Source organism: Condylura cristata, unplaced genomic scaffold, assembly GCF_000260355.1.
Source record: "Condylura cristata isolate star-nosed mole 26May11 unplaced genomic scaffold, ConCri1.0 scaffold00013, whole genome shotgun sequence".
Classification (NCBI taxonomy): domain Eukaryota; kingdom Metazoa; phylum Chordata; class Mammalia; order Eulipotyphla; family Talpidae; genus Condylura; species Condylura cristata.
In genome coordinates, this window is record NW_004567114.1 from 5,673,165 (window position 1) to 5,688,260 (window position 15,096).

At 53.2% G+C, this 15,096-nt stretch overlaps 1 protein-coding gene across 1 annotated transcript in view; it reads left to right on the plus strand.

Moving 5' to 3' along the window:
* Window positions 1–4,683, plus strand: part of TCL1A (T-cell leukemia/lymphoma 1A) — an 18,518-nt gene extending 13,835 nt beyond the window's left edge. Inside the window, exons 2-4 of the mRNA XM_004682023.1 lie at window positions 2,049–2,318; window positions 4,106–4,276; window positions 4,630–4,683. Of these exons, the coding sequence (XP_004682080.1) occupies window positions 2,049–2,318; window positions 4,106–4,276; window positions 4,630–4,683 (495 nt within the window). The remainder of the gene's footprint in view (window positions 1–2,048; window positions 2,319–4,105; window positions 4,277–4,629) is intronic.
* Window positions 4,684–15,096: the final 10,413 nt, after the last annotated feature.

Here is a 15,096-nt window from a genome sequence, read left to right on the forward strand (position 1 = left end):
TCCCTCCTCCCACTAGGCAATTTATAGGCAGCTCTGTGCGCTGGGCACAGATGGCACCGAGCTCAGAGGGCTCGGAGCTTGGCACCTCGTTGCCCAAGTTTGGCAGTTAAGCTGTGCCGGCAAAGTTCACAGGTATCTGACCAAATGAACTGGATCCAAGACGAGACAGGAAGCATCAGCCAAGGACACTATAGAAATCAAGTCAACAAAGCTGCCTTGTGTTAGCTTCGACATGAGAGGTCTTCCCGATGATCGCCATGGAGCCTGCAGACTACCCGGAAGGAACCACCACTCACAAGCTAGACAGCCCAGCTGCAGCTCCCACTGTGGGGCAGACGCCAGGCAGAAGGGGGTCCCGGTCCAGGGACCACACAGCCACCACTGTCCTGCCTCTGGTGAAACTTCCAGAGACGTCTCCACAGAGCTGCCCATGAACTCCTCGGTCATCCTTATTTCATTGTTTGGAATGCTTTCCCAGTGGTTTTCTAAATCCAACGGGAATGACACACATTCTTGCTCAGTCTTAAGAAGCCCTCCTGTGAAACTGACTCTATTGTTCTTTTAAGGGGGAGAGCGGGAAGGGATTATATTCCAAGACCATTCAGAAGAGTATCCAGACAAACGGGTCTGATGTGGCTCCATTATTTGTTCCTCGGTGGCCTCTTAGGAAACCCATAGTGCTAATGAAATTGACAGCCCCGTAACAGTCTGGATTCCAGAGCACCCAGTGTGGTCAGGCCAGCGGCTCAGCCCCCTCTGGCTCCTGGGGATCCCTCCTGCCCCCAGTGGGCACCCCAGCCTCACTTTGCAAGCTGAGTTTGTTATCACTTTGTCCTCAACGCTTAAAGCTGACCCTACTACCAACTTCCCATATTATCTGGCTGCCAGTGCCTCTGTGTCTGAAGTTAAGACGCATCCACAGGGGGAGGCTGAAACCACAAGTCTGAATATCGGTAGTTAATACCACTCAGGGCTGCGCTAGCAAGGAGGTTTGCTGGATTCCGTGTCCTCCCCCCTTGGAGCCAAGTATCTTCTGTATCGTGTCCCTGGGAAGCCCAGGTCACCTGCAGAGGCAGCGAGGCAGCTACATGAGTTTGCTGTCAGAAGATCAGGTTTTAAGCTCATGTCCACATTTGGGACATTTCAAAAGATGGCTGAGCTGGAGAGACAGGACAGAATTAAAGATGGGGTGCCCAGCTGCTACCCCAGCTGAGGACGAGCGGTTCCGGGTGCTCCAGGCACACGCCTCTCCTTGTACTGCTCCCTGAAAGTGCCTTAGTGGCTCGTGTATTGCAAAATGAAGTCAAACTGTTGTCCTTATTTGCTGTAGATGGTTTGATCCTATATCCCAGAGGCTTCTCAAATCCATTGATTTTGGGGTTGCAGGGAGGTTTTCTTTTTAATGAATTCAAAGCCCATGAAGGAAAAAATGCCCATGTTTCGTCACCTACCATTTCACAACAGCCATTAGGAGACCACAGCTTCATCAAAGCCTGGAAAACCACGTTCTGGGGGGAGGGGGGGTAGGCTTCAAGAGCTATACTTTGCCAAAAGCTTATTCTGACACCCAAACTCCCAGGCGCACCAACTGGGAAGCCCAGGCCTGGTCCAGACTCCCAAGGGTCTCTCCTGGTCCCAGACGTGGAGACGCAGCCAGCGTGGGTTGCCTGAAGGCCACAGGCCAGGATATGTCCCCAACAGAGAAGAGTGAGGGGCCAGTGCAGAAGGCGAGGCTGGCTGGCTGGCAGGCTGAAGACCTTGAAGATGCCCCGACGCTGTGAGGCTGGGTCTGCACTCCTCACTGTGCCAGGGAACCAGAGCACAGATCTGGTCTGAGATCGGAGCCGTTTCGAAATTCTGCCCGTGGCCCCAGATGCCTTACTGGAGAACTCCGAGCTTTGGGCTCTGCCCCTTCTACTGACCCTCCCCAAGGCCCTGCCTGGGGCCCCGCCCTGCTCTGCCTGGGGCCCCGCCCTGCTCTGCCTGGGGCCCGCCCCACCTTGCCTGGGGCCCCGCCTTGTCCTGCCTGAGCCCCGCCCCTCTCACAGGTCCCACCTCACGCCGCCTTCCAGCCGCCCAGCAGCTTGGGGGCGCCCGCACCCGGGCCCTGCTGCTATAAAGCTTCTGAACCCTGCACCCTGCACATTAGCCAGTGGCCTCAAGAGGCTCCAGCTTTTCCTCCTGGGACCGCCCTGGGCGCTATGGGCGAGCTCCCTTTCAGGGTGCACGCATCCTTGGACCCGGACCACCTGTGGATCTGGAACACCGGCGTGTATGTGGACGAGTACCAGCGCCCCTGGCTGCCCATTACCATCGAGGTACAGCCGCCTTAGGGTCCTGCTGGGCACGACAGCATGGGGTCACCCTCTCTAACTCAACCCGGGGAGCCTGGACCACCCCCTGGCCACAGCGAGGGGGGCGGGGAGTTTGGAGGAGGAGGCCCGTTCTGCCCCTGGCCACCCCAGAAGCTCACAGGTGAAAGCACTTGGAGCGGGACTGTGGAGGATGCCTGCAAGGTCACGGGCCAGGAAAGGAGGGTAGAGAAACAGGAAGGCGTTGTCAGGGATGGCGGGGCTGTGGGTGCATTCAGTCTTGGGTAAAACGGAGTTTTTCTGGGTTCCTGGGTCCTAATCCATAAAATAGATGAAATATCTCTAAAGTAAGTGAGTCATTCGTTCTAGCCGCTGACTTCCGGAAGCTCCTCGGTGAGCAACCGGGTTTAGAAACCACTGCCCTGGAGTTTAGGGTGCTTCGTCCTTCTCTGTGCTCTGGGGGACTCCACTTCTTTCCAAAGTGGTATAGAACCCTGCTGAATCGCGCCGAAGTCGGTGTGTGGAACGCCTGAGCTGGAGCTTAAGTTAGCGGCTAACTCACTTTGTTTTTTCAAGAAATGTAACTTTCTTACAAATGCTTTCTTTACAGCCTAGGTTTTCTCAAAGCAACTTCAGTGAAAGCTGCTAAAACTGTTCCCGTAGATGAGCTAAAAAAGAAAAGATGGAGTCAGAAAATCAGATACATGTGCTATTCGGGCATTTAAGTAGTGTGAAACAAACAGTAAGAAGTTACTGTGTAACTGCACCCCCATTTTACAGATGAGGAAATCAGGGTATAAAGTGGCTAATGTGAGCGAGTGGTAGGTAGCAGGGTTGGGCTCCAGACTCGTGGTCATCACATCTTTGCTGGCACTTAAAGTTTTGAAATCAAGTGAAATATTTAGAAGTCAAGTCCTTAAAGAAATTGGAGTGAGTATCTCCATTTCCTCTCTGGCTGAGCCAAAACTTCTTCAAATGACACCAAACCACAAAGCAGGATTTTTTATATAATCATCATAAATTCTGCACAAAATACAATCCCTGGCAAACGAAAGAACCGGTATTCCCCATAGGTAAAGAGATGCTTAAGTCAACAAGTGAAAGCTGAATAATACAGACCCCAAATGGATCAAAGCTATGAAAGGTATGATTTCCACACACCTCCAATCTGATCTGTTTGAACAGATTTCCGATTTTTTCCATAGACAGAAAATTTTAAAAAGCTTGCAGCGCGGAAACCATCTTGGGTGCTTCCTTTATGTCCCAAGCATGGGTCTAGGGGGTTCGGCAAGTGAACATGACCAAACCCCACTAGTTGTGCCATTTTGCTGGGAAAGGAGGACTGTCAGAACACTGGGCCTGGTGGTAAGTGTGTGGCCCTCAGCGGAGGGAGAGTGCTGGGGCCTGGGGCGGGCGTGCAGGCGAGAGGCCTGGAGCCTGGGCCTGCACAGGCCTGTCTGCCCCTGCCCAGCTTATCCGCACCTCTGAGGCCGACCACTTACACATGCCACGGAGTCAAATTTTGCCGACATTTGTCTTTATGGATAAAGACTTGAGCAGAGACCTGTGTGGAAATCAAACCCAGAAACTAGACGTTTGTCAGGAAAAAGCGAGCCCTGTGTGACCCCATGTGGCTGTCTGGACCTCTGCATGCCGGTGGCCCAGGCCCAGCCTGACCTGAGCTGGCATGGCAGAGACCGGCGCTCCCCGGGCAGCAGACCCCAGCTGAGATGCTGGGTGGGGGCAGGAAGGACTTGGGGCCCAGGCCCTGAGGTACACGGGCTTCTTTTCAGACTGAGACTGGCCTCCAGGTGCTCATGCGTCAGGAGGACGTGCCCCTGGGGGAGGCCATGCGCCCCAGCCAGCTGCCCCCCAGCCTGCTGCCTTTGATGTGGCAGCTCTACCCCGGGAGACGTTACCGAGCGTCTGACTCCAGCTTCTGGCGCATCGTGTACCACATTGAGGCAAGTGTGTGCCACTCCCAGGACCCAGCTGGGGCTCTGGGGGGCCCTGACCCCTGCTGCCCAGGGTCTGCTCTCTGCAGTGTGTCTGTGCCTTCCGTGGCTGCGCCTGCAGGCGGGAATTCACAGTCAGTTCCCATAAGGACTGGGTTAGAAGGTAGAGCCGCATGGCTGACCCCTCCGCCTCCTCGTGCGCTCTGGGGTGCAGTCACAGAGTGAAGGTGGGCGAAGGGGTGGTCTTCCAGGAGACCCTGAACCCCCCCACACTGGTTTCCTGTTGCTGCTCCCAGCCAGTGGAAGCCCAGGGGGCAGTAGAACTGGGGGGCTCCAGTCTCCAGTGCCCTTCTCTCCCGCAGTTCGGCGGCATAGAGGACTTGCTCCTGGAGCAGCTACCAGACCCCGAAGAGTGACCTGGTGAGTACCTTGAGGCCCACTTCTGTCCATCCAGAGTGGCCAGGTCACAAGGAGGACAGCCCTTCTCCATGTGGGCGGTGCGGCCCCCACCCGACTGTGCTGCCCTGTGAGGCCCCAGGGCAGGGAGCCACGCGCTCTCCTTTGCCAGCTCACACCCTGGGCTGTCACACGCAATGTCCAGAGCCTCCAGGCTTGACTGGTGCGTCCGCCGCTGAGGTGGAATTGCACAGTGAGGGTCACAACTAAGATTTTGAGGAAGGGCATCGGCTTGGCCAGCTCACAATCGCATTCCGAAGCCAGGTGGTCCGCACCTCTGGTCACTCTGGGGGCCAGCCCTGGCCACCAGGCGACCCTGTCCAGACCCCCAGCAGCTCTGCTCCCTCAGCTCTCCCTCCACCCCAGCCTCTCATGGGCCTGTCTTGATTCCTTTTGTCGTTGCTGGTCTTCTTGTCCCAGGTCTGGCTGCGCTGTCTCCCAGTCTCCTGAGCCCTGAGTCCTGCAGGCCGCAGCGGGGATGTTCATGCCATGTCCACCTCATCCTCCCCCCTGTGTGTTCTGTGCCACCCACACCCGGCCCCCGAGGACATGGACAGAACACACCCCTGTGGCCCCAGGCACGTTGACTCTGGGCAGGACCGGGGGCCTTCCTCCAGATGCCCCGCCACACCTGCGCTCTGGCCACTCGCCTGCCCGCCAGTCTTCAGCCTCCCTCTCCCACTATGCCTCGCAGCACTGGTCACCAGCTGCTGCCCACTCCGCTCGGTGAACCTCCAGCTGTGGGGCACAGGCCGCCTTGCTGTACTCCGGAACAACTGTCTGCTGTGGCCCCGGCCCACACGCCACCAGGCCAGCAACAGCCCGCTGTGGCCAAGCAGGTGCGGGAGTCCTGTGGCCCCCCGGAACCTGAGAGCAGCCCGGGTCCCTGCTTAGACTCAGAAGCCAGCCGGTGAGGGTGCACAGCTGTGGCCCGGAGGAAGCAGGCAAAGCGGCTCTGCCTGGGTCCCGGGAGCAAACCCACGGAAGGACGGAGGCTGGATGCCCCCTCCTTTTTAAGGGGCCCCCACACTGGGTGGTCTGAGGTTGTATGTGACTTTGTAATGTAATTGATTAAATGTGAAACAGTACATCTCACCGTGCTCGTGTGCTCGCTCAGCTTATACCTTGATCGGGATGCTGGTGGAGAGAAGCGAGAATGGGTGGTCGCCCGTAGGGAATCCTGAAAGGGAGAGGAGACTCGTGGGTTTAGTGTAGTTCTTTAGATTGGAGGTAAGACTGAGCCCCCCTCCCATATGACCCAACCACGGAAAACTTCAGCGCTCTTGAAACTTCAGCGCTCTTGAAGGCATCATGAGAGGTCCAGGGTGATGAGGAGTAAGTGACCCCAAAAGACTTACCACCAACTTCTGGGGCCCAGGACCCTGGATCTGGTCCTGCCCACCTCACCCGGTGCTCACCAGTCTGAACATGGAGGGGTGACAGGTGCCTCCTCCCGGGAACTGTCCCCTGCCACCCCAGCCATAAGGGAGTCCTCTCCCCTCCCCATGACCTCCAGTCCTGCCTCCCCTGTGCCGGTTCCTCCTGCTTCCACCCCAAGATCAGCCCCACTCCTGCAGACCTTGGGTATCACAGCCCTTGCTGCACAAGGAATTTACCTCTGTGGACATGCACCCTCTTCTATGCAGGTCTAAAGCCCCAGCTTCTTCACTCCAGAAATGTGAGGGAGACATAGATAGGCTGTTGAGTATCTAAAAAGAGGCTTGGGTACAAACTACACCACTTCCCATTGCAATCTTCTGCCCCCAGGCTTTTTCCCAGCCGGATAAGTACCTGATGCCATGTGACAGGTGTATCTACCTTTATTTAGCATAGAGCAGGGTGCAGGCCAAAGAGGGGGCAGGTGTGAGAGGATTCACTGAGACAGTGGGGAGCAGAACAGGCAGATTTTTACTGAAATACACTGCTGAGGGGAGCAGCTGGCCAGACAGAGGTCTGCTTCGCCCTGTGAGTCAGCAATTGGCTGTGGAATCAAACCCAGGCTGTAGCAGTGACAGAGCTGAGCCTTAACCCCTAGGCCACCAGGGAGGCCCTGGCGGGAGGCCACCCCATCACCTCCCACAGTGCCAGAACGCAGTGAGCACAAAGCAGAAAGAACAGAGACGAGCCCCCTGATTTTAGGGGCAGACCCAGGAGGTGCTGATGGTCAGACCTGAGGTCCCTCCTATGGACAATATTAGAATTAGAGCCTCACCCCTCTTTTCCCAAAGTAGCTGAGTGATCTCTGAGTAGGGCTAAATAATGTTTTTAAGGCAACCAGCATCCTTCCCTCGCTCCCCACTTTTGATAGCTGAACTGTATCTTTGTTCTCAGAGGAAGTAACAAGTCCACAGCAGTTTTCACTCTTGCCCCCTTCAGTCTTCCCTCTCCAGGTGGATCCAGCCGGTGCTCCCAGCACTCACAGAAGCTGCTCTAAATGCGTGATTTCCTGAAGCTCATTGTTTAATATGACTCCAGAAGGGTAAGTTAGCCCCTTAACTTCCCACTGTTTGTGGCCTGAAGGTCACTTCGGTTGAAAATAAATGAAAGATTCTTGGCTTGCATTTCCTTCTTGGGCACCTGTACTGTTCCCCCATTCACCCCATTTTCTTCACCTCAAAGTGCTCTGTGTCGGTCTAACCCCGTATGAATAACTTGGTTATTTCACCTTATGCTCAGGGGATTAATAATCTTTATAACTATGTCTCACAGTTGATTTTCTAGTACTGTGTCCCAGCTTCACGCCCTTTAAACACACAGGTTCAAATCATTCTGGGTGTGTTGGAGGGGAGGGGGGAGTTCTGGGTCATAGTTTCCTTCTGTTGCCTTCTTTTTCCTGGGGGATGGGCTTCTGTTAAGCATATTTGGTATTCCACCCTTTCCTCTTGAAATCCCTTGACCTTTTTCCCCTAGAGTTTTTGTTTCCCTTACTGTAGTATTTTTTCTACCTAGTTGCTGGTGAAGAGCTTTGAGGGGCAAGCAAAGGCCACTGTTACCACCTGCCCTGACACTAACTGACCTAGTTAGTGACCTGATGTTTTGTTTACAGAACATGACTTACAGTGAGATCCTTTGCGATGGACTAATCCCATGGCTCCAGCCCTAAATGGTTTAAGGCCAAGGAGCCCTGTGAAGTCAGTGTGGGGAGTGGGCGTGGCCTCTATGGCCAACCTGGCTTACTAATTAAAGGGAAGATTTCCCTAAGAAAGACATCACACAAATACTTTATTGTAAGGACCATTCATTTTTGAGTTGAAAAATCAGCCGTTCTTGAAACTCCTAAACAGAACATTTCGGTAATACCAGGGAGCTCCTTGCACTTTCCAACCAAACTGAGTAAGCCAACCTTGCAGCCCAGTCCAGGTGCCTGGGCCCTGGGGTGGAGGCCCCTGGCAGGGTGGAACCCCCCTGATGAGGTGGGGTTCCCAGGGTGTGGACCTCAAGGACCTGGGCCCCATGGGCCTTAGCAACCGCAGACGCCAGGCCCAATATATTGGGTTAAATATGCAGCATAGATTCTGCTTCCCTGACCCTGCGTGGCCTTGGACAGCCACAGGGAACCCTCATCTTGAAGGGGCACACACTGTTAGGGCAGGATGGCAATGCCTGGAGAAAATTGAACCTTCAACTGTATTCAGATCCCTGGAAACGGGCAAAAGCCAATAAGCCTGGGGAGCGCTTAGAAACACCCAGAGGGACCGGCAGTTCCCACGCCCGCTTACAGACAAGCTGATAACAAGGGCCTTCGCCCCTGGAGTGTGAGAAGGCAAGGTGGGGCAGGAAGACCCCCCCACTCACAGGGCTGATGGAACTACAGTAGAAGGGGGGTTACAAACTCCTGCCTGGGCCAATAAAGCAGCACCCCTGAAGGGCCTGTGTGGCACAACCGGAAAGGGGCAGAGCAAGCAGCTCCTGCACCCCACTTAAGCCAGGAGCCACCCACTTTCCTCGCAGTTGCTCTTTAGGACTCTGCGGGCCCAGGACTTGTCCCTGGGCACTTCTGTTCTGTTTTTAAATAAAAGTGGCTGTTGCTTCTGCTAAAGACTTTGAATTTGGCATTGAAATCCTTCATGGTGGTAGTCAAGGACCAAAAAACCCCAAAACCCAGAAACAATACATACTTATCATCTTATACGTGAATAAGGCAGATTTAGTGATCTAATTTAATAGCGCCTGTTCTTTTCCACGTGAAGTCCCTGGACTTGGGTGAAGCCTGTGAGCTCAGGAGCTCTGCTGTCCTCAGATACTCTCCATCCTTTTGGACAAGATTTGTTTTCTCTCTGCCGCCCCCTCCTGCCTCTCCGGGGATTGCCGTGGGGCTCACACCTCTCCATCACCTCACTTGGGGTGTTGGGCCTGCTGGTTTAGGGGCAGTGCCTGGGTCCTTGGGCCATACCCACCGTCCCTCCCCCACCCCAAGCTCTGGCTCCCTCCCCTAGGGCCGCTCGCATGCTCAGAGGTCAGTTGACAGTGTGGGGAGTTTGGGGGCTTCACATTCAGACTGCACCTTGGCCACTCTTCTGTAAAATCCCCCCTCGCCATGAAAGGCCCAGTCTGGGCCCCACAGTCCCGCCAGCCGTCCGCTCCGGACTGCAGAATGCTCTTGTGCCGAACTAGCTGTTCTTGGTCCAAGGCCACCTCGCTGAGTTTTGCTAAGTAAGACTATTCCAAAAGCAAACACTCTCTCCTAGGAGGCAGCGCTGCTGTGGGCAATGATGGGTTTTCCGTTTTCTTTTTTCTGCTCTCTTTCTTCCTCGAAAACCTGCTGAGAATCTGAGTTGACCCAGAAGGAAGACAGGAGAGCTGGCCGGAGCAAACACGACCCAGTGAGGGAAGCTTTCTAGAATAAGGTGGGGCTCAGCGCTGCTGAGCAAAGTCCTGGGGTGCCCAGAGTGGGGCCACAACGGGGTGCAGGCGCGGGAAGCCGGGAAGCCCCACCCCAGCGGACCTATGGCCTTTTCTCCTGAGTCTGACAGTTGTGTGAATAGTCTTGTGGCTTCACCTCTGTAGTCCTCATGGCCTTTGTCTCTGAGCGATGCCACACTGGTCTACCTGGCCTGCTGCTCACGTGTGTAGCTTACTTCACTTGCACATAACCAGGCACGCATGACCGAACCCACCTCCCAATCACTTCTGCACCAACAGACCAAGGCCTCAGGTGACAGCTCACAGCGGGGGGGAAAAGCTTGACTCACTCCCTTACCCTACAGAACTCTGAGAGGACAAGGTCAAGGGGAGGGATTAAGTCTGGCCCAGGACTGACAGCAGCTTGCAGAGAACCATCCTGAGGCCCCACCTCAGGGACGTATTCCCAAACTGTTGTCTCTTTCCGTATGAGGAAACAGCGGCTGAGAACCTTCATAGCCTTTGGTAGGGCATGGGAGCGTGAATTTTGCGCCATTAGCGTCAGGGACGGACCCCTGTGGTCTTACAGCGTGCATGATTGCGGCACCTGGAGTATGGGGCGGCGAGAGTCGTGGGCACACCTGAGCGGAGAGGTGGAGTCTGTAAGGGCAGACAGCAGAGATCAGAGCCCGCAGGCCCCCGCCTGCCATGCTCGCCTCACTACAAATCCTGTAGAAAATCATCAAAAGCCTGCAAAAGGCCCTCGCTGGTGGTGCACCGGTTTGGGACCCAGCACTGCAAGCTGGCTGCAGCCACTTCAGTGCGGGTTCCATCCCTGCCCGGGAGATGACCCACACGGAGTGGCAGACCCCTCCTGGCCCGCCTGCTGCTCCCCGCATTTCAATTTGCCTGTTCTGCTCCCTGCTGTGTCTCTGGTGAATCCTCACCCCTGCACCTCTGGCCTGTGTCCCAATTCTGTATGCATAAATAAGTAAGTTTTAAAAAAAATCCTGCAAAAGCCAGCGAGTCTCCAGGACTTGGACAAGAAGCTCATGTGGATGGGAGCCCCGCCCTCCTGGTGTTCCACCTCCGAGTGGTGGTGCTCAGAGTCTCAGTTTCCATCCCTGGAAAAAGACAGAGCCCGAAAACCTACCCTCAAGGTGGCTTTGACTGTTAAAGCAGCGAGCAGGTGCAAAGCGTCTCACAGTAGATTCAGTCAATTCTGATCTTCCTCCTTCATGATACTTTCTATATTCAGTGGACAATCTCATTAGCAACATTCCCAAGGGGGAAAAAGAGAAACTTTCTAGGATTTTTCTACTTGGTGAAAATAAAAAGCATTGCGGGACAACCCAGGTGTGGTGCCTTTTCTGCATTCACAGCGTTTAAACAGGAGGAGGGAGCGTCGGTCTGCAGCTAAAGGAGGGAGCGTCGGTCTGCAGCCCACTGTTGCAAGAACAAGCCAACCGACTCTGTTTGAAGCAACACAAAGCAAGGGTTTACTTGCAGGGCCCATCTTAAAGCACAGAACATATAATCACATATAATTAGGTCGATTTGGGCTCCAAGTCACAGCTGCCTTTATTCGGGATTCTGTTTCTTCGAGACTGTTTAACGGAGTGACAAGCACCCTGACCCACTTGCCTCAAGCAACCTCAGAATGAGTCTGTGCAGGTGCATGCCACAGCGGACAGCCTAAGCCTGAAGTGTAGGGTACTGTTAGCTTGTAGCTGCAGTGCCCCCCAGCACCCCAAAGTAGACTGTTCCTGTGATTTTGAGGTTGTTTTTGGAGTCTGGAAATGCCTAAATTTTTTTCCATGTAAATTAACAATAATAGGGTTTCCAGGCCCCCAAAATGCCCTCCCAAATCATACCAAGTGGGAATTTTCTACTTACAGACAGTGGGAGAAATCTGTAGTTAAACAAAGATCTCTAGGGCCCTCTCTGGTAGCGCAAGGGGTCAAAGCGCAGCGCTGTGAAGCTGTCAGCAACACGAGCTCAATCCCCAGCCAGGGAGCTGACCCACACGGCACAGCAGACCCCTCCTGACCCGCCCGCTGCTCCCCTCAGCAGTGTACTCTGTTGATCCGCCTGTTCTGCTCCCCACTCTCTCTGGTGAAGCCTCTCTCTGCCCCTGCACCTCTGGCCTGTACCCCATTCTGTATGCATAAATACATACATCTTTAAAAAGCAGACAGAGATCTCTGTATTAAAGAATAAAGCTTGTATATCAAGTATTTTCACATTTCTGGGTAGGTTTTAATGACAGATTTGGATATCCTTAATTTTATCAATCCCTGTTATAGCAGCCTCAGTTCTGGGTAACTTGCCCATGGGTTGGCAACAGAAGGCTGAAGGTGTGTGATGTGGATGCCAGGACCCTGCCCAATGTGGGGTTTAGTTCTAACTGCACAGCTAAAATGTGGGCAGAAGAGAGGCTGCCTGTCCTGTCACCTTTCCAGGCAAGAAAGGGAGCTGGGCCAGAGAGTGGTGACCCCACGTTAGAGTACCCCACGTTAGAGAGAGCTGTGCTGGATCTCCCGGGCAGCACACGGTGTTGAGTACCCCACGTTAGAGAGAACCCCACGTTAGAGAGAGCTGTGCTGGATCTCCCGGGCAGCACACGGTGTTGCGTACCCAGACGGTGTGTGCCAATGATTCCAGCATCAGCCTTCTTTCTGGCCTCCTGTATTCGTTTGCTCGAGTCGGGCCCTACCAGCAGCGAAGGAGGCAGGGGGAGACGGGCTGTGTAGGGACCACAGGGAGGGCGACCTGCTGAGCCTGGAGGAGGGCACCAGCCTAGCAGGGAGCTAACCCTGCCTGTGGGCCATTCCCCATCTGGGGAGAGGATAAAAGCAGCTTCCTTTTTCGGAAAAGGCAAGTCCTGACTGAATCACAGGACGTGGCCCCTTGCAGGCCAGGAGCAGAATTCCAGGCAAGGACCAGGGGAAGTTGACACAAGCTATGCAACGGCTATCGTCTGACAGATTCCGGATAGCTCGGGAAAAGCTCTGAAATATCAGAATTTCCACTGCTAACTTATGTTATGACCTCCCTTTTTTGTATAATCGTAATATCAAAAAATATTGTAGCAACATCAGTTTGTAACTGGTTTGCCTTAGCTCTAAATTGGCTACCTGGCCTGGGCAAAGTACAAGCTGAGCTGCTCCTGGGCAGGAAATTCCTTTGACTGAAGACAAAAGGCAAGCTCCTGGAGAGATAAGACCCCAGAGCATCAAGACTCCTGGAAAACTTCTTTGGTCTTTTGACAAAAAGCATTCTTAAGATAACTCTCAGGGCATAAGGACCCATGGACAATTTCCCAACATTATCAGCACAGGTTTTGCTTAATGCACAATTATGTAACTTCTTCTTAATTTACTCTTTCCCTAAAACAATCACTAACTACCTCTGCTAATCTTATTTAACCTCTTCCTAAACAAACACTAGCTACTCCTTGCTAACTTTAAATTAGCCATTAGCTTCTCTTTAGGCTATCACTGACGACTATGCTAACACAATTTATTCCTTCCCTAGGACTCTTAAATCCTTTTGCTAACAGCTCATCCTTTTCCAGACCCTGATCCTTTAAAGTCACAGTTAAACATCCGTATACATGAAAGTTATCACAAAGATGTATAGTATAGCGTGCCAAAAAGTAGCAGGAAGAAGATGCATTATTCCCTTCTTCCAGTGAAACTTTTATGTCAGTTTCTTATTAACTTACCTAAAGCATTATTGTAACTAAATCTTGCTAAACAGTATAAATAAAGACCTGCAAAAAGATGAGCAGGAAGATTTGCACCCAACTCCGACTCCCGTGTCTTCCTCACTCCCTCTCCCCTTCTTGGAATTTCTGCACGACCCCTTCCCATCTTAGGGTCCTGCCTGTCCTGCCTCCAGACACCTCAAAAGTTGGAGCTGGTCTCCGACAGGAAGTGAGGGGGGCGGGGTCGCACCCCCAGAGCAGCTGCTGAAGACTTCCTGTGTTACTGAGTCCCTGGGGAAGTTAGGGACAGCTAGGCAGCTTCAGCGACCATAGGGCTGGGGATTGGGAAAGTTAAAGAGGCTTCTAGATGAGGACAATGAATTTTAAGGTGCTAAAGGATGCTGGAGATGAGGTCAGAGAACCCTGGAGGACTAAAGAGAAACAGTCAAATGAGAGCTAAGAACTTGGGCAGCGCAGGTAAACAGGAAACTCTAAGAGCTGGGAGAAGCTGGGCAGATGGGAGGGCAAGCATCATCTAGGGTCATGAGACTTCAGGACAGAGGGAAAAAGCTTAAACACCCCAGACAGGGCCCAGAATGGCGTCTCTGCCCCTCCCAGGCACAGCTCACCTGGGGGTCCTTGCTTTCTTCCTTGACACACACTGCTCTTCACTTTCTTTAAGTTTGCTCCTCTGCTTGCTTAGCTGAAAAGCCTGCAGATTCCTTTCGCGGCTTCATGGGACAAGAACCTGAAGTGGTTCAGGGCTAAATTCCGGGCTTTCACAGCTAGACCAGGGTGAAAAGCCGCTGTGGCAACAGAGCGCACTGGCTTGGTTATGACCAGCTCAGTTACCACAGCTAGGTGTCACCCGACGGTGTCAAATTACGGACAGGTGAACTGGAACACCAGGATGAGCAGGGGGTGGTGGGGGGGTGGAGGGGTGTAAGGGGCTTCTCTTTTCTCAGGGAAGGGACGCAAGGACATGCCCTGAGAGGTGGAGAGGAGGAAGCAGCACCAGTGGAGTTCCCAGACTCGGGAACTCTCCAAAAGCTGAGCTCCCCGACTTCCCCAGGGGGTGTGGGGGTCAGGAATTTCTCATGGAATTCATCATCAGCTGGGCCTTGTCGTTGTTATTTTGTCCAGCAGTATTTTTCTATCCTGTTTAGCAAATCAGAAGGTAAGTTCCGTTCCACAAATTTGGCTTTTTACCTGGCAAAGGACATTGGAAGAGTGGGGGAGGGGAGGGGTGGTGCAAATGGGGGTTTGGAATGGGATCAAGGTGGGGGGCTCAGTGAAGGGGGAAACAACTGTCAAGGATCCTTAGAGTTTCAGAAAAGGGGTCCTTTGGCAACTTTCTCTGGCATTCTAGTTGTTTGCTTTTTTCCCCTTGTTTCTTTCTCTGCTATTACAGACATTTTTCATTTTTTAGGCAATTACATTTGTTTGCTTTTCCTTTGTAGTTTTTGGGTTTTATGTTTTTCTTAGAAAGGACCTCTTTGCTCCACAATTGCAGATTTCCCTCATGTTCTCTTCTAGTATTTCATAATTTCCTTTGTATAAATCATTGATCCATCTGGAATTCATTTTCCTAAGAGAAATGAGGTAGAAACCTAACTGAATTTTTTTTTTGCAAATGGCTTGCCACATTATTTATTGGCTAATGTATCTTTTGCCAAGACTTGGAAATGTCTCCTTGGCCATACACTCAGGCCCTGCACGCTTTTATCTCTTCTCTCAGCCTGACCCCCCCAACCCCCCATGGTCTGACCCTATCAGGCCTATGCCTGCAGCCTGGAATTACCCCTGCGCCTCCAGGCTCTGG